At 34.0% G+C, this 24,605-nt stretch overlaps 5 protein-coding genes across 5 annotated transcripts; all 5 read right to left on the bottom strand.

The window, feature by feature from the left end:
- Positions 1–2,097: 2,097 nt before the first annotated feature.
- LOC127900423 (uncharacterized) lies at positions 2,098–2,954 on the bottom strand. Its single transcript, XM_052435455.1, has one exon. It carries the CDS (start codon positions 2,779–2,781, stop codon positions 2,206–2,208), a length of 576 nt encoding a protein of 191 aa, XP_052291415.1. The 5' UTR covers positions 2,782–2,954; the 3' UTR covers positions 2,098–2,205.
- A 1,246-nt stretch (positions 2,955–4,200) lies between these two features.
- Positions 4,201–6,691, bottom strand: LOC102631106 (COBRA-like protein 10). The gene is made up of 2 exons (XM_052435406.1): positions 5,799–6,691; positions 4,201–5,665 (listed from the first exon to the last, which is right to left on the bottom strand). Exons 1-2 carry the CDS (start codon positions 6,358–6,360, stop codon positions 4,245–4,247), a joined length of 1,983 nt encoding a protein of 660 aa, XP_052291366.1. The 5' UTR covers positions 6,361–6,691; the 3' UTR covers positions 4,201–4,244.
- A 1,280-nt stretch (positions 6,692–7,971) lies between these two features.
- On the bottom strand, positions 7,972–10,595 carry LOC102630596 (CRIB domain-containing protein RIC10). The gene is made up of 5 exons (XM_006467931.4): positions 10,231–10,595; positions 9,771–9,921; positions 9,553–9,650; positions 9,327–9,405; positions 7,972–8,592 (listed from the first exon to the last, which is right to left on the bottom strand). The coding sequence occupies exons 1-5, from the start codon at positions 10,348–10,350 to the stop codon at positions 8,381–8,383; spliced, it is 660 nt and encodes a 219-aa protein (XP_006467994.1). The 5' UTR covers positions 10,351–10,595; the 3' UTR covers positions 7,972–8,380.
- A 2,306-nt stretch (positions 10,596–12,901) lies between these two features.
- On the bottom strand, positions 12,902–15,132 carry LOC102630292 (pectinesterase-like). The gene is made up of 2 exons (XM_006467930.4): positions 13,967–15,132; positions 12,902–13,730 (listed from the first exon to the last, which is right to left on the bottom strand). The coding sequence occupies exons 1-2, from the start codon at positions 14,943–14,945 to the stop codon at positions 13,039–13,041; spliced, it is 1,671 nt and encodes a 556-aa protein (XP_006467993.2). The 5' UTR covers positions 14,946–15,132; the 3' UTR covers positions 12,902–13,038.
- Positions 15,133–19,037: 3,905 nt separating this feature from the next.
- On the bottom strand, positions 19,038–22,002 carry LOC102630805 (cysteine-rich receptor-like protein kinase 10). The gene is made up of 6 exons (XM_015526895.3): positions 21,027–22,002; positions 20,746–20,945; positions 20,459–20,669; positions 19,902–20,139; positions 19,567–19,717; positions 19,038–19,429 (listed from the first exon to the last, which is right to left on the bottom strand). The coding sequence occupies exons 1-6, from the start codon at positions 21,928–21,930 to the stop codon at positions 19,124–19,126; spliced, it is 2,010 nt and encodes a 669-aa protein (XP_015382381.2). The 5' UTR covers positions 21,931–22,002; the 3' UTR covers positions 19,038–19,123.
- Between the last annotated feature and the right edge of the window lie 2,603 nt (positions 22,003–24,605).

Here is a 24,605-nt window from a genome sequence, read left to right on the forward strand (position 1 = left end):
ATTATTTTGCATTTAATGTTGATGTACTTACTTTATGTTATATTTATAAGTTTTTATTTTATTTACCAGTAATACATTAATTTACCAGTTTTATAGTAACTTACTTATTTTATCTTCCTTTTATAAGTCTTATGTTTCATTTCCAAAATTTACATTTTATTTTGCAATTATTGTTGATTTACTAATTTTATGTTATATTTGCAAGTTGTTGTTTTGTTTACTAGTAATACATTAATTTACTAGTTTATATTAATTTATTTGTTTTACATTCCTCTTACAATTCTTATGTTCAATTTCCAAAATTTATGTTTTATTTTGCACTTAATGTTGATTTACTTGTTTTATGTTATATTTATAAGTTTTTATTTTATTTACCAATAATATATCAGTTTACTAGTTTTATAATAATTTACTTATTTTGCCTTCCTTTTACAAGTCTTATGTTTCATTTCCAAAATTTATATTTTATTTTACAGTTGGTGTTGATTTACTAGTTTTATGTTATATTTGCAAGTTTTTGTTTTGTTTACTAGTAATACATTAATTTACTAGTTTATATTAATGTACTTGTTTTACCTTCCATTTACAAGTCTTATGTTCCATTTCCAAAATTTATGTTTTATTTCCAAAATTTATGTTTTATTTTGCGTTTAATGTTGATTTACTAGTTTTATATTATATTTGTAAATTTTTGTTTTATTTACTAGTAATACATTAATTTATTAGTTGTATAGTAATTTACTTGTTTTACATTCTATTTACAAGTCTTTTGTTTCATTTTCAAAATTTATGTTTTATTTTATAGTTAATGTTAATTTACTAGTTTTAAGTTATATTTGCAAGCTTTAGTAAAGAATACATCAATTTATTAGTTTTATATTAATTTTCTTGTTTTATTTCCTATTTACAAATCTTATGTTTAATTTCTAAACTTTATGTTTTATTTTGCACTTAATGTTGATTTATGAGTTTTATGTTTTATTTGTAAGTTTTTGTTTTATTTACTAATAATAAATTAATTTACTCGTTTTTCTTTACATTTACAAGTCTTATGTTTAATTTCTAAAATTTATGTTTTATTTTACAGCTAATGTTAATTTTGAGAAGATTTTGATTTATCTATAATGAGCTGTTTTTATTTTATTATATATATATAACTTCATTATATCTTTTGTTCAGCCATTTAGTATGATATCATTTTAATATTAAATTTAATTAGGATAAAAAAATTGAGATATCTACCATTACTCAATCAAAGTAAAAAAGAATGAAAAAAATTAATATAAAAAAAAATAATTATATAACTCTTAATTTTCAATCAATTGACAATTCGAAGAGACCCAAAGTGAATCTAATGTTGTGCTTAAATTCTAAACAGAAGAAAAATTAACTGGGGAATGCGAACATTTGATCATGGATTTAGGTGTAAAATGATTCACACTCCTTGTTAATACTCTCGAACAATTAAAAGTTGTATACAAAAACTTGCCAAAGATATGAAAAATTATTTGGATGGTAATATATATACAACAATTTTCTTATCTTTAAAAATAATCTTGGAATTTGGGACGACAAAAAAATATTATCGAAACGTGATATTTATCGTTACACCCCATACTTGCTAAACGTTTCAATTTATTGTCTGACTCACGGTACCATGAATAACGTAGGAGCCTTGGTTAAAAGCCTTATGTACTTGAAGAAATTTCGTAATAATATATTGTTGGGGACTCGACTAGCTTACAGAATCTGTAAGGTACAGACTGCAGCATCAGCCGTTGGATGTGGTTGGATGTGGAGTGAGAAACTGAACAATAGAAAATCGGGTGGTGGGATGACGGGAGATGTCTGTTACAGAATCTGTACCATAGACAGGTCCTATTGTTGGATGTTGATGCATCACACTAGCTTTTCAATGTTCAAATTTTAAGGATATTATTATATTGAAGCTGCTGTTACCAATATTTGGTAAAAGAAAATCTAAATGGGCCACTTGATACCACTTCCGAAGTTGAACGGTTGCTGTTCAAATAAATGTTCACCTTACTTTCTCTGACTCAATAGCTTATATTAATTATAAAAAAAATTGAAAGCGAGACACCAACTTCTTTTATTACAAAGACAAATATTTTAATGAACCAACAACTATAAGCTTCTAATAGTAATTCATACGGAATAAATGTACGTAGTAATTCAATGTTATAATTATAACTCAACTTTTGATTCGCAAACTGAATCAATAATTTGGCTTTGGAGGACGATAGAGATGTCACAGGAACTAGAGCTGGTTGCTTTCTGTTTGAAATATTTTAGCACGATTACTTCTCCATGCAAGGTTGTTGTTGAACTAAAATTCATAACTCCACTTAAAATATCACCCAAAAAGTTGGAATTCGATATCAACTTATCTGCGAAAATAGTAAGTGATGAGCTTATGTTTTGCTTCCCTCGTGCTGGAATTCTGCCATCTTCAACTGGTGCTTCGGCTACCACAACGCCATGGTAGCTAACATAAGCTGTACCGTTTTGATACTTGAAGCCTCCATAGTTTCGATTATCAACTGTGACAACTACCCCCAGTGTCACATTTAGCTGTATCGTAGGAAAAAATAGCAGATTGATTTTTTCTAGGTCTACGGGTTTGGCTGTAATCTTGGGTTCTTTAGGCTTAAAGAGTGTGAAAAACAAGATGATTAACACAATTAAGACTATGATTAAGAGTATTGAAGTGATTCCACAGCAACACTTTAGGCATTTACTAGACCTTTTTCCGCATACCATGATTTCCTTTTTCCCTCAACTGGGAGTCCGAGAATTTGGAGATTGAAAGCATGTGGGTGTTAGCTTTTTTGTAGTTGAAACAATAATAGAGACACAGAAGTGTTTTAGTTTGGCTGGAATTACATTAGAATCTCAGAAGTCAGAACCTGTCCTTGTCAAATCGTGGCAACAATTAGAAAGCGGTTATTGCTGGCCTTAGATTAGAATATCAGAAATATCTTTATCAGATTGGAGAACAAGTAGAACATGGGGATTATTTCAAGATGGAGATGAAAGCAATGGAAGGGTAGTTTTGAAATGTAGTTGTGGAAATTCAATTTAATTGAGTTGTCAGGCTGTACCAAATTAAAAATTTACTGCCTAGCTAGTTAGCTATTTTCTGCTGCCGGAATTTAACTGATTCATCAATTTTACATTTATTTGTTTGTTTGATATATTTTCACTCTAAAATATATATGGTGAAATAACATCTGCATACCTGGTTTTCTGAAAAAAAAAAAAAACATTAGTACATAGTTTTTATGTTTTCCAATAGGTCATTACAATCATAAAAATAATAATTTCGTTGCTCAAATTGCAAATATATTCTTTAGTTGTCTACTCTTTATTTCCCACTCATCTGTGTCGTACTGTTTCTAGACTCTTCACCACTCTTTGTTGTAATCCAAAATGTAATAGTAAGAGTATCAATTATGTCTCCCTTAAATCAAGGATATAAAAGAATCACAAACATTTGGCTTAAACTTAATAATATCCATCACTAAGATGAACTGATTCGGTATTATTAACAATAGTCATTTCTAATATCTCTTGAAATGTCTTATAAGTCTGTGCACAAGAATAATAAAACATGTAATGAATTTTGACATATGGATATAAATAGATCACTTATGGACTTTTATGGATTAGAAAGAATCCTTGGATATAGAATCATAGGTTAGTGGATGGTGACAAAATGAAAAAAGAGAAATTTTCCCTTCAACCTTGATTGATGTTTTATGACCGAAAGGAGCTATATGAAGTGATTTTGCAAACTATGCACTTTTTTGCTGTTTCGCCAAAATGCAGGCCCGGATGTCGTAATAGCTGAGCCGTGGAAACGGGGAAGTGGGCTCATGCTATTGGCTATTTTGATATTTAATACTGGACTGAAGCCCAAGGGCAATAAATACTAAAGACATCCCCAATAAATTTAGTTCTCAGTCAGGACGGTGGATTGGAAAACTTTAATCACAGGCCAACTGGATCTTCCTATGCCAAATTTAGTCCATTCCTAACCAAATGGTCCAAAAACTGAAAATGAATTTTCGGCTCCTTTTCCAGAAAGAAAGCAAAAAATCACTATTTTGTACGTTGAAAAGGAAGCCTAAGTTTTTATATTCAAACATAAAAATTGGACAGCTTGGCAAACTCGGGAGCTTGAATCATTTCCATCTACTAATGCGCATGTACAAAAACCTGACTCAGAGAAAAGGAAAAACCAACCTTATTTGATGAGCAAAAAAATGACATAGTGTGAGGACAAAAACTTGCACCATATTTACATGCAATCGATTTCCTTCTGCAATTGGAAGTCTTTTAGGAAGTGCACATTCTTCCCCATTAAAAAGAACTTTGGAAGGGAACCCATCTCCTCCTGGTACATTGATGTTTGGTGTTTTTGACTTGGTGAAAGTTAAAACAGACTGTTGCTTTCCCGGGACCTTCATAGCTGTTGCTGTTTCATTTGTTTCACCCAGCAAATAACTTGCCCCCGCTAAGCCCTGAAAGAATATTGTGTTGTTCAATTGACGAAGAAATGTGCCATTGAATGAGTAAAACTTTTCATATCCAAGTGCAGCTTTCTTCAGCTGAATTGCAGTGAACCAATTCTCAAAGTTCATTCTTTCCCAATTGAATAACGTCACTCTAGCTGACCATCCACCTTTGTAGTCTGTTGAAACGTGCCAATTTATGCTAACTCCACAGTTGTCCCCGCACGGCAGTGGTCTCGGAACATGAAATTTTTTCATGCCTGCCCATGCTTTTGCTTTTATCGTTCTATTTTCGAAAGGAACAAGAATGGCTTCTGCTGGCAGAAGCAACGCTGGTGCTTCAGGATTGCATTTTTTCGTGTCAGGACAGCCACAAGCACAGGTGTTGCAAGGGATAACAGATTCGTTGTAGTAAGCAGAGAAGGAAACACAGCATCTTGATTTCCCTTTTGTTGGCTTTGTGATATTGCAAACGATTTGCCAGCTTGCTAGCGCTGATTTTGTAGCTTGAAGTCCACTAGGGTCAGGAGTTTTTGTTGGATCAACCCTTATGGGCTGGCCACATTTATAATCTGGATTAAGAGTACCAACTATTTTCCATTTTTCAGGAGGGTAAAAGGCTGTTCTGTTCAGATCCGGTGGAAGTTTGAACACTTGCACTAGAAACACCGACTTTGATTGACTCGGATCCATGATTGTTGGCAACAGGCTGCCGTTTCTGCAACAATATGGTATCTTTCCAACTTCTGTGTCATTTGCTCTCTCTCGAGGCAAGTCAGAAATTGTTGGCCTCTTTTCGCAGTTCATGACTTTAGAAAAATCCATGTCTGCATAATATGTTCCAGCAGGACCATAGAGACAACCTGAGTAGTCTATGTTTCTAGTGTAAGCTCCTTTCATTGTGTATATGAATTCGCCTCTCATCCATTCCCAAGTTAAGTTCCAATGATCGAGACGTCCTAGAGGACTTTTGTTCTCTAATGTTACTTGAGCAAGATAATTATTTGCATAGGACTGCGTTACATCATAGGAGATTGAAAGATCGCCATTTTGCCGCGGCAAGAACTTTGTTTTAACCTCTTTGGCCTTAAGCTTGGGATTCTTTTTGCAACATATGTGCATTGAGGTCTCTGTGGACGAAATTAAATTAAAACCGATAAACTTGGAGTGCCAGAAAAAGAGCAAATAGAAATTAAAGTACGATTGGTGACAGTATTTCATATGCAAGAAAAGAAAGAAATATGGATAGTTGTGTGTACTCACTCTTACGAGTTGGTGATGGACATTGGTATCCATCATTAACAAGCTTTATAGTTTTAGGCATTGGAACCGCAGGTGGCTTGACGCCAAACTGAGTGCCACTTAAGTCAATTTTCGCTTGCATTTGAGTAAAATCTCCTGCTGTATCAATAGATGTCTTCAAATCTGCTTGAGGATTGCCAGAGAGGTAAGTCCCATTCCCAACAGCTGCAGGGAAGGATTCACCGTCCAATGAAACTGCTCCACTTGCAGAAACAAGAATCTCTTTGTGCTGAAATCCTATGAATATCTTCCATGCTTTGAGTTCATCTGCACCAGTGTTCACTACAGTTGCCGTAGCATTGAAGGTCCAAGATTGAGCTGTGGTATTCTTCACACGAGGATATCCTTTCGTTCGCGAAAGAAATTCATAGGACACATAGATTCCATTGCATTCCTCTACTGCTGGGGGTGGGGAAGCTGGTTCCTCCTCTTTAGGTTCATCGTAGTCTTGAGCTACACTTGCATGAATTTTTAGATAAATCAAAAGTAAGATGAACCTCAGCACTTTCCGTGACAATTTCATGACTTATTACTGAGATGAATCTGAAGATGTTAAAACAAGAATGAATGAAAAAACATGGGGAATTTTCTATTGGTAAAAATTATTGAATTTTGAAGAAACTTGGTTTCGTTGAACAATTTGGATTTTACAGAGACACTGGAGAAAGAGAAAAATGTTTGAGAAAATTGCAATAGAGAAGCAAGTGATGGAGAAAAAGTCAGCTGAAACCTCAACCACTAAGTTGGCGAAGCATTTGGCTAGGGCTTGCAGCAATTAACGGTATTTTAAATATTTGAAAAACAGTTGTGAGAAAAGAATGACAACAATGTCCTCACCTCACTGTTTCAGATGCTTCTCTTCAATCCTGGAGAGCCTGAGCCTCTGTTACCTCATTCTGGTCTGCATAAGCAATAGTTCCCAGTTGTTTATTTTTGGGTCCCATTTATTTTGGATCAATCAACTTCATTTTGTGAGGCTGACGATAAACTTGTCACATTTATCTTATATACCTCAAAAAATAAAAATAAATAAATAAAGAAAAGTTTTGAAACATCGAATTTGAAGGGCAAACGGCCGACCTATAAGTTACTTTATATAAGCTGATTTCTATGTATCCATGGAGATTGAGCTTGAATATGGATCTATACATGACCGCCAATATGTGGTTTAATCATTCAAGCTCATCTAAAAAGTAAAATCTAGGGAATAATGAGTAATGCTATTTGAATCATAAGTTATTTCAAATGATGTGACGTTTCAAAAACTAATAAACAATTATGTTCAAAACCTCAAGTCCTCAACAATAATAAGTTGACATGTGATATGTCATTTACCAAACAGATAATGAATGCTTGTAATTTTCAAGATTTTTATTATATCATCTTACCATCCACATAATGAATGTCAAATTACATTAGATGAAAATTATGCATAATTTTTGGGGTAAATAATATTACACAAATGACTTTTGAGATGATATTATACAAATGACTTTTAAGATTCACCACAAGGAGATCTTTTAAAAACTATGTGAATTTTAAGCACCATATGTAGTTCTTCTTTATCATGTGCATAATTGTTAAGAATTCCCCTCGAATCAAAGATCATATTTCTTGATTAATCTTAAAATGAAGCTAACAATGGAACAGTTTATAATGTGGTCTGGTCAAGCCTACAACAGCAGGATAAAGTGATCTCAGGCTTCACTATTTCACCGAAGAAAGAGTAATAATTAGACACCAAGTTACAGAGGATAAGTGGCATCAAAATCACCCAGCTGTCACCGAGAAATCACAAGTTACAGGCTGCTAAAAACCCTCTCCAAGTTGCAGCTTAAGAACTCAGCATCTTGAACACGTGGCAGCATGTTAACACCCATTTTAACTGAACTTTGGACAGCGATCGGACTACAGCATATTCATAGATTAAGATAAACTTCTAAAACTATTTGTAGGGTCTGCACCAGATGATGTATCTGTTCTAGCAACTAAAGTAGAGCTGATAATGCTACCTTATAAAAAACAAGGAAAGAAAATTTCGAGAATTTCATCAGACAACATAGAACCCAAGATGTTGCTCCAGATATGCGATTCGAGAGACGCTAGTATATGTTCAAGAATTTGAAACTGCAAATTTTATAGAATCTGCACATTCTAGCATTACAAATAAATTTTGAAGGCTGTCAACAATCATTCTAAATCAGCAATAATTCATAACCGCTGAACACACATTTCCTGGTGTTCTTGTTCAATTCAACAAATTGAATTAGCAAAACTTTCCACCAGCACAACAATCCACATTTCTGGAAGAACAAAAAGTTGCATCTACCTAAATTAGCGTCACTTTGAAACATTGTATCATTCTTTTCCTCCTTGACATCTGCTTGCTTTCCCCAATTTTTCACTTCCTCATCTAAATTTACACAAGTTTTATTCATAATTCAACATCTTATGTACTGAAGGGGGCCTCTTGTGGTTCCTGCTATGCACATTGGTAATTCACTAGATGTCCGTGACGAAAACCTTAAAATCTTACACCAATTCTACATTTGTATGTTTGATTTTTCCATTTCACTGTATGTAGCCTTCGTCTTTGCTGCTCGTGAGGATCTTGAGGATGAAGATGAAGACTTGGGCGAGTTATTTGATGACTTCTTTTTCCGTTTTTGTTTCTTTGGAATTTTTGGAAGATCTGTAGGCAGAATGTCTTTAAACAACTCTGATGCAGGCTGTTGTCCCATTTGTTGTTCGAAATCTGCTAGAACAAAGCAAAAGACTGTCAATATACCACAAAAGTATGAAGTGGACGCTGCTATATAGTCCTTTTTTCATTAGACTTGTTAGGGGCAATCACTAAAACATCCCACCAAGGGTTTCAAAAATTATGGATTCCTTGTCCAGTTCAGAATAAGGACATTTTTTTTAACCACTAAAATGGATGTCATGTTAAGATAAAAAGGATTTAATTCATGCAAACCTTGCATCACTTGGCAATCTGATTATAATTTGATTTAATATGGGTGAAATTTCAATTGATACGCTCAACAACACTCTCAATCACATTCTCCCACACATATTTCTTGAATGGACCACCAAAGATGTCTATAGTTAAAAGTCCATAAGCCTCATAGATTCCCTCTTGTGATATTAAAATGTTGTCTCGTGACAGAACAGCCAAACTCTGCCTGTTCTTGGAGAAAAGAATCTTTAGTTCTTTATTCTACATTGCCGGTATAGCTTCATCAAACTATACGAAGACAATAATACAACACCCTCGCTCTCTAACCCATGAAGAAAGTCCCCATTCACGTGGTATCAGACAATTGTTTATGCAAACATAATTAAGATTTGTTTTCAAACCGGCCCTTGGCGTTATCTACCCTATTCATCATCTCATATAGACGACTTGATATGCATAACATATATGTTCCATCAGCTGTGATACTTCATAAAGAAAGAGAGGGAGGGAGAGCAAAACCAAGAACATGCCTTGGGAGGACCATGGGGAGGAATCCACTGGGTTGCCAATCGAAGATGTGAAATCAGGGGCTGCCTTAAATTCATTCATCTGCAATTAGCAGCATTACCAGCCCGAACAAACAATTGATTAAACAACACAAGATCAATTTATGCATAAATGGACATCTGGAGACACATCTATTATATACAAACTAACACACATATTGAAACAAAAATCTGGACTACAAATACATACCCAACTGGGTGCAGAACCAGATTGGCCGTCCCAGCCAATGTGTGCCACGTGTTTGACATCTGTTGGATACCCAATTTCCATCTCCCTCTCCTTCACAACTGCAACAAATATTGGCAATTTCGCACGCTAATCAGCCCAAAACAACCAGTCACAATTTGTAGATTAACAGAGTACAGACAGAGAGGCAGGCGCTAGGCTTAATTAATTGGTTTGCTTACCAAAGATTTGAGAGATGTATTTGAAACTTTTGTAAATGCCTTTCATTTTGGTCGCCATGCGGGGAGTCCGAATCACAACGCGATGGAGAAAGAAAGAAGCAAAGGCCAAGAAAACAGCAACGAAAATGTACAGAGATGGATCTTGTTTTGCCTGATACAACGTACAAGAGAGAAATAAGACAACTTTGTGCTTGTATGGTATTTTTCACCATCAATGATAACTGGGGGGGGGAAAAAAAAGACAAAAGATTTCCTGCGTATCATATAAGGCTAGTTACACGTGATTCAGGAAATTATTTTACCCGTGAAACAAGATTGGTATCTTCATCTACTCTGGATTACAAATAAAAACAAAATATATATCGCATTAATGAGAAAAAGATATTTATCCAAAATTCGTTGATCATAATTATGCATGAGAAAGCATATGCTGTAGCGTTAAAAGTATTTACACCCGGACCTGGTGATGGTACAAAGATTCAAGCGAGAAGCAACTTCTCTTCCAGCTTATCCCAGCACTACTTTTGCATGGCTCTTTTATCCATCTCTCTTCAACCAAACTTGATGAACAATTTGACATGCAAATCCTTTTTTCTTTTTTTCTTTTTTTTTTCCCTTTTAGCAGAATAAATGATAACCCATTGAAGCTAAAATGGGATAAAGCAAAAAAAAAAAAAATGGATAAAAGAAAGTGATGAGAAATATGGAGTGATGAATAATGTAATATCTGTCAAGCTTAATAGATTAGAAAAAAGAATAATTGGAGCCAAAAACAAAAAGAGAGTGGGGAGCCATGAAATGGAAATATGAGAGGCTCCCAAACCCAAAGCAAGGGCTATGAGAGAGAAGACAAGGCAATAGACATTATATTGTAATTTTAGCTGTTGACCTGTCGTTGTTACTGATGATGTCGTTGGCTCGGCAAATTGTGACAAAATATGTACACTTTTGAGAGCGAGTAAAGCGCGGGGTTCTGCTCTTTTTATGTGTAATTATCGTTAACGCTTAGGGGCTCCTCTCTAAATAAAAATTCAATCTTTCACTTAAAAAGCGGTAAAAATTTTAAAAATCAGATGAGAGAGAAAAAGGAAACCGAAGAGCTTTATTATGCTAATTATGTTTTTGCAGTAGCTACCTGTGATTAATAAATTATTCCTCGAAGCTTGTTTCTATCACTTAATTGTGTCTGCTCTTGTAATAATAATTTTTTTTTTTAAGTTTTAACTTAATGATATTAGTACTAAGAATTTACATTTTCATTTTATTCTGTTGGGAGTTGGACATAGAATTTTTAAATATTCAATTTTAAAAGATTGGTTCATTGTATAATGGGTAGAGATATCTATTTTAAGCACAAATCTAAGTAATTCTCTCTTATTAGTTAATATAAGACACAATTTAACACTGTTTATCGTAATATATTTGGATTACCTTAGAAAATAACAAAATTTTATAGTGGAATGTCACATAATTTAAAATGAAAATTATGAAATAAAATTTAGATTATGCAATATTACTCAAAACTTTTAGGCAATTCATTGTTCACAATATATTACATTTCATAAATTAAAAATTAAAAATTCTCTATTGCACGTTAGATCTTTTATTAATAATAAGAAATCTTTTTTATATTAAATCCTTGAACTGTGAGAGTTAAAAAGTCTGTTATTTACGATCGATGTCTTAAATTGTTTTCGATCCTACATCATTTTGTTAATATATGAGTTAGAAAGTATTAAGTTACTCATTGGATTATGATTATTGATACTTAATTTTTTAGCCTTATTATTTGTGTTTTCTGAGGATAATTTGTTTTTATTTATGTACTCCCTTTCTCATGTAAATATTTAATGTATGTGCTTTAAATAGGCTACATCAAACAAGTTACGTCAGGCATGTGATACTACTATCCGTAGACTTGAATGTAATAATAAGAAAATAATAAATCTGATGTTATTTTATTTTAATTCACTGAGTTTGGCTTTGTGGAGATTATGGTTAAATATTATTATTATTATTATTATGGAAACCATGGTCAAATAAAGTTAATTCTTATCACTTGTATGAAAAATGCAATATTAATTGTATAGATAATAAATTTTATGATGGTTAACAATATTTATTAGTGCAACTTGTTAAGCCATCAGTTTTTTGGTTACTTGGCCAGCGTTAATTTATTGTTTTGCAGGTTGTCCCGTTAATTCTAATATTTTGTTGGCAATTTTAGAAAGTCCTTTAATACCTTTTTAACAATGACAAAAAAAAAAAATTTAAACATTTTTTAAGTCAAAACCCAGAAGACAAGTGAGCAAGTTGTTCATTTTATTTGATCAAATAACAGAAAGTATCTTCATATCTAACTGTCAGACATTGTAGAGTTGCCATTTTGTCTTCAATCATTTCGTGCCATCCACATGCATGATCACATCTCTGATTATTTCTGATCATATGATATGAATTAGTAATATTTGTATTTTAATTAATTTAGTTCCTTCGGTTAAAAAATCCTTTCAAAACTAATTCATATGCTTCTCACTTCTCAGGCAAATCTCAAAATATGCTTTGTGATTTTTGTTTGTTGGAGCCACGTCCTTGGGCAGCTGTTTCTTGGAATGAAATACAAATTTTTTTTTTTTTAATTTTTAGCAACAACCAAATTCAGAATTGTGCTGATCTCATTGAGACATTTTAGGATTTTGTAGCCCACTGAACTTTGGATTGCCTAGCATTATTATTCGGAAGTTGCAAATTATTAAAATGCAAGGCAACATAGTTATTTGATAGAGATGCCATTGCTGAAGAATGAAAAGAGATTTTTTTTATTTTTTTCCAACTTGAAGAAAGTCAATGGTGTGCTGTTTGATTTTAAAATATTAAATAAAGCAAATTTTGATCAGCTGTAATCGTAAGACAAAATAGAGAAGGGGAAAAAAAATGGTTCGAATGTGAATCAGCAGTTTCATGGCACACCGCATGATTAAGTTTAGACATGTATATACCTGTGGACAAGCTAATTAATTGTCCAATCCATGAATTTAATTTCACTAGCAAGTTAATGCTTCTATTTTCACCCTTTAGTAATCTTAGCTGAATTGAAGAAAATGATAAACAAGTACTTAAAAAATTGGATAGAACGTAACATAAGCATTATTGCATTAACCTAAAACATTTATGAAACTAGTACAGCACGTTACTGGGATTCATTCATTATTCAACTGATAGAAAGCAGTGGCAAATACAAGCTTAAAAGATATATGCTGAGCTGACATCACAGCCCCTCAGTATAAGCAACTCCAGTTGATTTCAACCATGACCCTCCTCCGATAAGCTCAGCTACTGTAAATTTTTTTGCTTCTTCTGGGTTTGTAATAACGTGATAGCCAGGCCATTTCACTCTTTTGCTAGTCCCAGCACCTGGCCCTCTATTCAGATACTCCCCATAATACAGTGTCTTCAGTGCAAAATCTCCACTCCATTCTGACCATCCAGCTGGATCGATATGATCCCCGATGTGTGACTGCATTACAACTGTTCTCGAGTATTCTTTCCAAGGCCGGCCCAAGTACGAACGGATCGAGCCCTTTACGGGCTCCAGATCTGAGCTTGCTATGACGTCACATTTTTGGATCGAAGTCCCTGTGTTTTGATTTGGGTCAGTCCGTCCTTGGGCTGTGACCATGTTGGATTGCTTGCTCATGGGCTTTCTGGCCGCGATTTTGCAGTTCTGTAAGACAACCGCTGCATTGCCAAATATGAAATCAACCGTGCCGGTGATGTAGCAATCTCTGTAGAATTGGCGATTCGTGTGGGCGTAGAGCGTGTCTTGGTAGGCGTCAATGCGGCAGCGGTTGATGACCGACTGATCAGCGCTGACCCGTAGTGCCACGGCTTGATGTTTCTCTGGCCCGGCTGTGTTTTGGATCCACAAATCTTGGGCTATAAATCCATCACCACCAACAGCTGCATTTTTACGCATATATCATAAATTAAATTTCTACTATAGCTTTGGATTAAAATGACTCTGGAGGTCACAATCAGTGATCTCCCTTGAAATTCTATAGCTGTTCATAGCACTCATGATAAGAAATATGTCTCTATTTCTTTTAAGTCACTCGGATCCGCTAGTTAAGCCTAGCTAATTTACGTGATGAAAGAAATTAATTCAAACACAGGATCTTTAATTACTACGTAAGTACCTATCGTTGCTGATTTGAAGGTTGTAGATCCGTCAACGACGTTAAGGCTGCCGGTGATGATGGTCAAATCCATGCCATCACCAACAATCATAAGATTTTTCTTTTTCTTGCCCACCTCGACATTTTCTTTGTACGTTCCTTTCTTCACATAAATAACGTACCTTGTCTTGCTGTTGTCTGGTGCTGATGCCACGGCCTCTTTCACAGTCTTATAGTTTCCACTTCCATCCTTAGCCACCACAACGTTGGCCTTAGCTGCTTCAGCCTGAGAAGGCCGTAAAAGCAACCGGTCCCTGCTTGTCACCCACGACGGAAATTGAATTTCTTTTCTCAAGTAATATTGCTGGATGACGTTGGTGTTGTATGGGGAAATTGCCACTAAAATGGCTAGAGAATTTGCAGCTCTTGCCATCAACTCAACGAGCCTTGGCTCCATCAACTTCGTAGCTGAGCCATCTAGGCCGTCCAAGCACGTGACGTGGTTAGTAAGAACGCCACTTAGCCATGCATGCGCATCTTCGTTGGAACTTGTCCTCCTTTTTTTAAGAGCCGCCATGGAATCTGTAATTCTATCGACGGATAACTCCAACAACTCCACACAATCAGTCAAAGCCGCTTGTCCTCTAGGGCTGTTGATCCGATGCTTGACGTGATTGGCCACCTCGATAGTTTCTTGTATGTTTGATGTGGACTTGCTCAAGAAGATAAGTAACAGATCAACCTCGTTCATTTTTGTGGTTGCATTAATTGAGGTTGTTTCTGAAACCATGGCTATGCACGATGACTGGTCCTGGGCTTTAGCACAAAATTGATGCAGTGACCAATGATTGTTTGAGTTGATAGCTTTGATACAGTGTATGGCAACAAATGTAGCCGAGCACATCACGGAAACCACGGAAAGAATTAGAAGGAGAATTTTACGTTTAGAGGCTTTTGGCGTGTGTAGCTTTAGTAGCAGAGGCCGGTCGATTGTAGCCATGATTATTGTGAAGTGTTGCTCTCTGATCAGTGCTACCTATGTATTTTCCTCCTGCGCTCTTTAAATAGACTGGCAATGTGGCAATGTGGCTTTTGTCAACTATGAAATTGAAGATAATGTGCCATGATGGTTGCTTTAGCTGTGCTGACCTATTATACAGCACGCAGCCACTGGAATACGCTAATGGAAATAATAATTGCCACTGACGGCCATTTCAAACAAATGGCAGTATTTTCAGTGTCAGGGGGACATTTTGGGCTAAAAAGTGATGATACACTACATCTCAATATTTTTATTTCAAATGAAGTGGTATGTGAGTTGTCACATGTTGAATAATTGATAAATTTTTAATAATTTTTAAATGAAATGATGGAATTTTGAGATGAATTTTTGAGATTTGTAGTACTGCTCTTTGTCAAACTGGCCATGTGTATTCAAATTAAATTTAAAATATGGAACGAGTCTTCCGGGATGAGGGAACAAACAAAGTCGGTTTGACACTATATTGTCTGATTGGAAAATCGTAATTACACCGAAGGGTAAACTGAACTAGTCCGCCACTTGTTCCAAAAAACGAAAAAAGAAAAAAAAAATCATTTTTTTAATTTCTTTCCACTTGGTTGAATCGGGGTCCATTGAGTGAGTATATCAGCACTCTTTATGATTACATCTTTAAATGAAAAGTAATGCCTACAATATTATTTAATTATCATGAATTATCTGGTATTAGCATAATCTGTGCGCTTAATTAATTTAAATATACAAAAGGGGTTTCATAAGTCATAATCCTGGGTCTCCTTTTTGATTTGGGACTAAAGTGAGGCATATGTTGTAATTTAAAAATAATAATAATAAAGGTGAGTTATATAATGATGCATGGTCCTTTCATATATAATATCATATTATTTATGGATTCAGTTATAGTGTAATTGTGGTACCATATTATAGTTACTTTCAGTCATTGAATCCCTTCTAAATTCTACTGGTTATATAATGATGCATGGTCCTTTCATATATAATGTCAGGACAAAATTATGGTACCACAGTAATACCATATCACAAGTAAATTCAGCTTACAGTGGTCCCCATAATTAGATTAAATGGCTGGATCCAGCTGTAGTATGGTACCACTATAATGTTATAACTGGACCTATAATATCATATTATTTATGAATTCAGCTATAATGTAACTATGGTACCACATTATAATTGTTTTCATCCATTAAATAAGTATAGTGTGGTATCACATTTACACCATAATTAAATATATTATTTATGAATCCGCTATAGTACAACTGTGGTACCACAGTTGCTTTCAGCTCCAACCACCGAACATTGATACGTGTTTTTGGGCCCTTGTACAACAAAAGAGAGAAAAACGTTTTTTTCACCAACTCATGACCTGTCAGTCACTTGATACAATGATTGTACTAAATTCAACTCGAATATCAAGGTTGACTAAATCTGAACAGCCATTTGACGCCAAAAATAAAGTAATGGCTAGATTATACCATTGATAAAATATGAATAGTTTTGTGGGACCTGGGAAGAGATTCAATTTTTATCATTGATAAAATATGGAGTTTTTTTTTTTTTTACTATTATTTATTGGAGTAGAATCTTCAGCCAATTTCCGGACCTCATTCATTGCCGTTGTAAATAATGTTAAAAATTGATCCAACTGGTTTTACAGTGCTGGTCTAGATTGGCTTGACTGATATTGTAATAGCTGTAGAGCGTAGAAGTGCAATGTAACATTCAAAAATAAATCCTTTATAAAAATACTAAAAATAGATTGCAATTGCATCCATCACAATCGTAGAACCAAGGCCGATTTCAAACATGCACATTATTGGGGTGCTTGTTAGGATGGATCCTGACAGAGATTGCAATGGCAATTAATAGAATTGTAATAAATACTGAAAAACGGACGACAGATGAAAAATACTATCGAATCCACGTGAAAATAAAAAAACATATGAACGCTATCTGTGGAGATCAAGATTAAAATAGAAGCCGGGTTAACGTGTTTTTGAAAATGAAGACTTGGTGAATCCACAACAGTTAAAGCTAACCCCAAAACTGTTTTTGATAAGACTAGAAAATGATCAAAATCGTGCAGTAAAAATTGACACGGAAAAAATGGCGGGCTATGCATACGCTTTTTGTGTTTTTGACCACGGAGACATGATGTTGCTGTGGTAATAAAAGGGTAATTTTTAAAAACCTCCCCTGAGGTTTGGACTTGTTGCAAGAAGATGGCGAGAATTTATTTATTTGTAAAAAATCTCATACCGTCAGTTAACTTTAACATTGACTGTTAGTTGACTGTGCAAAAACAATATTACCCTTAACAACAGTTTGTAGACGGAAATAACTAAAAAAAATTAAAATTATTGGCTATTTTACCCTCTTTAAATTATTGATATTTTCTTAAAGTTCCTACAAGAAAGATAAAATTAAAAATTTGAAAAATCCTCTTTAAATTATTGATATTTTCTTAAAGTTCCTACAAAAAAGATAAAATTAAAAACTTGAAAATAAAATAGTTATAATCTTTATCTATAATATTGTAAATATTTGGAATTGACAATGATAAAATTGTCAAAAAATAGGGTTTGTGCTTTTCGCGCCAACAATTTTAATTTTTTTTTTAGTTATTTCCGTCTACAAACTGTTGTTAAGGGTAATATTATCTTTGCATAGTCAACTAACAGTCAATGTTAAAATTAACTGACGGTAGGAAATTTTTTACAAATAAATAAATTCTCGCCATCTACTTGCAACAAGCCCAAACCTCAGGGGAGGTTTTTAAAAATTACCCGCTAATAAAAGTCCCCAATTCCCGATCCTTTGCATCTTTTTTATTTTCTCCGTAAAATGTGAAAACTTCTCCTGGTGAGGAATGCTTTTAGTGAGAACGACTTAGGCGGGGTCCATTTAAAAGCGGAGACAAATCCGGGGACTACGAAATACGATGAAAGGCAGATCCATTATTTAAAAAGGCTTTAAATACATTAACCATCTACATGTTTAATCTTGAAATAACGACCACATATGACATGATTGCTGACGATCAGTCCCTCCATAGTTCCATGGCATTGTCTGACTTAACGAAATTAATTTAATTAAGGGAAGTAAGTTTATTTGATTTCTCAAAGACTTCACGGAATTACAAATAATAAAACTACAAACTTTTATATAAAATTTTGTTATATAAAACTAACATGGTGTGTTTAAAATAGTTAAATTAAATATTTTTTGGTCTACGTGATTTGTTTTTACGATAAAATCTCTTCATAATCATAATATTTGGACCAAATTATTTTTTTATTTTTTATTTTTTATGAGAAAGTTATAACTTGATAGAGTTGTGGTTATAAAAATTATTGGAAATATGTAAAGTTATCTGAAAAGTCTAAATGTTTGCATTCTCTTTAATGTTTTTATCTTAATATAACCACTATAAATATTATACAATTATTTGGTAACAACTTTGAAGAATAAATTATTATCCCCAACAACTTTAGAAAAATACTTGATGATGTATTGAACCTTTTATATAACATAATATATGAGTGTGTGTTTTGCAATGTATGAATAACAATTATTATGTGAAAGCAAGTATCTAAAAATATGATTTCGAAAAACTATAACTTATTTCAATACCTAAATTGGGATCATAATTTTTAATGACAATAATAGAGGTTATTCCGATATAAAATATTACTATAAAAAAATTTATTATATCATTTTATATTTTTATCCAACTAATAAAATTATGCTATGTCAATTTCTCCATGTACATTATGTCAAGTATTGTAATGATGAATTGCATAACATTATTAGCCCAATTATTTTTTAACAAGCAGAGGCAAAGCTAAAGGTGGCCTAACGCAGGTTGGCGAAAAAAAAAAAAGTTAACTACAAACTTACCTCTATAGTATAAAAAAAAAAAAAAAAAAGCTAAACCTAATTCGTTTAGTATTAAGTAAATAATATATTCATCCAAATTTCTAAAGTTTCTCTTTCATTATATTTAAACATTAGTAAGCGAATAAAAAAAGGCATATGGAGAAGAAACACGGAGGATGCAGAGACATACAAAAGGAGAGAGAGCTGTTTCTTCATTCATTTTTTAAATTCCTAACAGTTTGACTTGTATTATATCTATTTTATCAGCGAGGTGACATAGTTGAAAGAGTAATTGCATTAACAGAACAATGGTCTTCAGAATGTGATACGAATTGAGCAGAAACGACTCGGCTGAGAGAAAATGCCGGTTGGGTTGGTTTCGGAAGTGTCAGGATGTCACTTGCTAACATAACAGCCACAGAAGACATAGTAGGTCTGTCTATCGGATCTCCCTGAACGCACAACAATCCAATATGAATATATTTCAATAATTCAGCTTGATCGCATGACTGTTTTACTACTGAATCCATCAACTCTGCTGCATGTCCTTCACACCATAGTTTCCATATCTGAAATTGATGTAGACAAAGATGATACGAGGGTGAGAGGGTATCAATCATATGATATGAGAGTAAGACAGTATCAACCGTTGGCAGTTATTTATTTTTCCAGAAAGAAAGAAAGAAAGAAAGAGAAAATTACATACATAAGCAAGGAGACTTGGACCATGTTCTGAGTGATAAAATCCAGTGCTCTTTTTCCCACTGATAATCTCCAGCAGAACAACTCCAAAACTGAAAACATCTGATTTCACTGAAAATATCCCTCCCATAGCATACTCTGGAGCCATGTATCCGCTGTGTTGAAAATAAAACAATAATAATATCAAAATGAATGCCATAGAGAAAAACTAGCGGCATTTATTACGACCCTAGTTTAAGGTCATAATTAGCTAAAACCATACACAATACAATATGGGTTAGATGTGTTAATCCTTGAAAACAAAGAAATCATATATAGATAGGAATATAATGTACTCACTATGTTCCAACAACTCTATTGGTATTAGCTTTACTTTGATTTCCACCAAATATTCTCGCCATTCCAAAGTCAGATATCTTTGGGTTCATCTCATGGTCGAGTAAAACATTACTAGTTTTGAGATCCCGATGAATAATTTTGAGTCGAGAATCCTCATGTAAATACAAAATACCTCGTGCAATTCCTTTAATGATGCTTATGCGTCTTTTCCAATCCAGTTGTACACTTCTCGTTGAATCTAACAATTAATCAGAAAAATAAAACATTTAGCATGATTAGAAGCATGCCTTGTGGCTTCACGACAAAAGTAAAACAAACGGAGGAAAAAGAAAGGCTTGGTACAGTTGTTGTTATGCTAGTAGTTAATTATGTTCCACAAACAGAGCAAACAGGACCACTTCCAACTTGGAAGGCCTAGTACAAACCAGAATAAAGCCAAAATATCCCAAATTATGCTTCTACTTATACAACTTAACAATCAGCAATCACCAAGCAATAAATGAAATGCAACTTGTCATGTGTACATTAGCTAATATTAGAAAGGGTTAGTGACAAACCAAAGAGGAAAACATCTAGGCTTTTATTAGGCATATACTCGTAGATGAGCAGCGATTCGTTTTCCTCCAAGCAGCATCCCAAGAGCCTCACGAGATTTTTGTGTTGCAATTTGGCAATAACTGTCACTTCATTCTTGAACTCTTGTAAGCCTTGGCCAGATGTTCTTGAGAGCCTCTTCACCGCAATTTCCTTGCCATCCGCTAATACACCCTGCAATTAAACTTCTTTTCATATGCATGGATTAATGTTGCAATTTATAGCTGCATTGGCATCACTTCATAGTTACCTTGTAGACGGGGCCGAATCCACCTTCTCCAAGCTTATTTTCTTGAGAGAAATCCTGTGTAGCCTTGACTATGTCGATGAGATCCAATGGAAACAGAGGAAACGCTTGAGATTCCTCCTGCTTCTCTCCATGTAGAAGAACATCATATGAGTAGTCGTTGCCAATTCTACCTTCTCCTGCTCCTATATTTGCTTTCTCTTCTGCAAGACAAATGGATTAACTTTACTTTCTAATATTAAAGAAAGGGAGGCGGGTGGAGTTGAAACTGTAGGCGCCGTTACCTCGGACTCTTTTATTTCTTCTCCTGATTATACACCAAAGAAAAGAAGTAGACAGCAAAAATACTATGATCGCTGATGCAGCTTCCGCAATCGTAATCCATCTTTTACGAGTTTTGTTAGGTGCAGTGACGGTAACTGTTGGGGTGTCGACGAGGAAACGGTACAGCTCGTACCTTATAGAACAACTTGGGCAAAAAATTCTAGCCCCACGCTTTCCCTTGCTGCAGGTTGGAATTTGAGCGACAGCCGAGTTCAGGCAAACAGTGCAGTCCGATTTGGACAAATCTGGTATGCAATGCGCAGTAGTTTGAAGTGTATCAAAGCTAGAGATATTAACCGTTTGGGCTGCGTTCTTGGAATCACTTGAGGTTGCATTTCGAATTACATCATTGAACGTCTGATTCAAAATCTGAGTAAACTTATCAGGTTCTTTGGTGTAGTTTTCGTTTTGCACGCACAAGAATGGAGATGTCTCCAGAGTAGTGGCGAAAAAATTGTTAGAATATCGGACCATACAAATGTCATACCAAATGGTTGCTTCCTTGGTGCCGTTGCAGGATTCCACTAGGATATCGATTGCATCAAATATGCAATTTTGGCAGACCTGGTGAGAAACGTCAAATCGACAAAGAAAAAGACCGTAAACTTTGTCAGGATAATCTCCTACGCTTGCATTGCGGTAGAGTGAGTTGCCACCATCTTCGTGAAGCTTCCGGTTGAAGAGTTTACTGAGATTGTATACGTAGATGATGGAAGCAGTATTATTAGTGCCGCGTGGGCAGAATTTGTACTGATAGTCCGCGGGGTTGGCGACTTCAGCTTCAGCGTCCCATGAAGTCCGTAACATAAGCATAGCTAAGCAAAGAAAGGAAACAAGGTGAAGCAACCGAATTATGATCGGCATATTTATTAGTTATTCAATATATAAAGCAGATTTACTGGAAAAGCAAAGCCTTAGCCAAGATTATATATCGATCGATGTCTAGCAAACCAGTGTAGACTATTGATTAAATTAATTAATTACCCGTAAATTTCCGGGCATTTTCACATTGGAGGTTGTAGTCATATTCTCCAAGTTGAAAGTCCACGCAAATTCAAACGTGTTTATTGAGTGAGCACTGTGAGCGACTAGACTTTTATTATAAAGAAAAAGCAGAAATTTTGAAATTTTGCAAATCTTGTATGATTTGAAATTTTGAAACATCCCTGTAAAATTGAACAGAAAAACATCAATTTAATATAATAAGTAGCTAGGTTTAATCGAATAAATGTCACTTTTAATAACTTTTGTAAATATATGTTGTTTCGGTTTTAATACTATAATAAATGCAGTAACCATTTTCCCAATTAAATATTACTTGACAATCACAACCATCTCTTACTAAATTTGTGCTTCTCATAATCTTCCAAGACCAGGACGTTCAGATGGTTATTGACTATTGCAGCAAATGCTAATTTGCTTTCACAAAAATTAGCATATGCACCTTGTTCAAATCTGAGAAACAGCCTCGAGGGAAAGTACCACGTGTGGCACGTTCATTCTTGGTGTTAATAGAAACCGCGTCAAGAATATCTGATTTGCTTCTGCGGAACCCCACGCGGTGAAAATCTGTGAAACCCCACGAATATTCACTTCTCATTCCTTTATTAGAACACGCGAGCCTTTTTTTTTTTTTTTTTTTTTGATGATTTATTGACACGACTGGCCCCAGCCTATATATCAATCCGAGGCGAATCATGCGGTTTAATAACTAAAACTCACGTTACAAACTTAATACATGAATATATAAAAATAATTTTTACTATAAACACATAACAACCTCTGTACCTCATACGAAAATATGTATTCAAAATTTGTATAATTCTTGTCTCACTATAAATACTTATATTACAAATATATACATAAAACAACATAAACATACACAAAATGCAAATCATTTAACAATGTATCTCGTGGCTCAACATCAATTAACTAAAATTGATCTGCACGAAATCCTGCGAAATTTTGGAAGAAAATAAATAAATAAGAAAATAATGAGATTGCGGCTCAGTGAGTGGATATATTTGATTTAGAACACACGAGTCACAGTAACCTGATTAACTAAAGTTCCAAGCAATCAAAATCTAGGATCGAAAAATCTGTGATGCCACACTCTCACATACAAGAAAACTACAAAAGTCCCAACAAGAAAGACTCAACTACAAATATTAGTATTAATCTTTCAAATACGGACCTTATAGTAAATACAAGCAGGTGACCTGATCAATCCAATTTCCCAGACAGAAAGGGATTGAAGTAAAATTTCTCATGACCAGAAATATTGTATTCATCACCATCATCTAATGTTTGGTTAGAGTTCACAAATATCTGTATGTCAAAACCATTGCATCTAAGACACCATGTAGGTATCAAGGACAACGTAATTTCAAAAGTAGATTGAGTAACCTAGAACAAGCAAACATGTGTGTTCATAGGAAAAAAATTCATCGAAACAATCAAGGCTGAGGGACACATTGTCGGTCCAGAAAAATATTACGAACCCCTGCCAATAGTGAAACCCCCCCCACCACACTAAAAAAAAAAAAAAGGCATGATATGGAAACAACAGAAATCTCTAAGACTTTTGTCGCAATCCAGTCATAGATAAATTCAGCCAAGTTCCTTAACCTCCTCAAGATTTAGCAATGTCTTCTACTTCTAGCTCAATGGCTGAACTTGGGATAGCAATAGTAGAAGATCACAAGTATAAGCTAAGCATAAAAGTGTGGAAACGGAATTACCAGAATTTTGAAAGATTATCATGGTCGGGTATTAAAAATCTATAGGCCACAATAGTTAATCTTGGAATAACGACCACAATACATATGACATGATTGCTTACGATCAGTCCCTCCGTAGTTCCATGGCATTGTTTGACTTAACGAAATTAATTTAATTAAGGGAAGTAAGTTTATTTATTTTTTCAAGACTCACGGAATTAAAAATAATAAAACTACGAATTTTTATATAAAATTTTGTTATACAAAACTAACATTGTATGTTTAAAATAGTTGAATTAAATATCTTTTAGCTTACACAATTTGTTTTTACACTAAAATCTCTTTATAATCACAATATTTGGATCAAATTATTTTCTTATTTTTTATTTATTATGAGAAGGTTATAACTTGATAGAGTTGTGATTACAAAAATTATTTGAAAATATGTAAAGTCATCTTAAACGTCTTAAGTATTTGCATTCTCTTCAATGTTTTTCTTTTAATGTAACTACTATAAATATTATTTAATGATTTGATAACAACTTTAAATAATAAAACATTATCCCTATCAACTTTAGAAAAATACTTTATGATGTCTTAAACCTTTGATATAACATAATATATGTGTGTGTGTTTTGCAATATACAAATAACTATTATTATGTGAAAGCAAGTTTCTAAAAATATGATTTAGAAAACCTAAAACTTATTTCAATACCTAAATTGGGATCATAATTTTTTTATGACAATATAGAAGTTATTCCGATATAAAATATTACTATTGAAAGATTTTATTATATTATTTTATATTTCTATCCAA

This window comes from Citrus sinensis, chromosome 2, assembly GCF_022201045.2.
Source record: "Citrus sinensis cultivar Valencia sweet orange chromosome 2, DVS_A1.0, whole genome shotgun sequence".
Taxonomy (NCBI): Eukaryota; Viridiplantae; Streptophyta; class Magnoliopsida; order Sapindales; family Rutaceae; genus Citrus; species Citrus sinensis.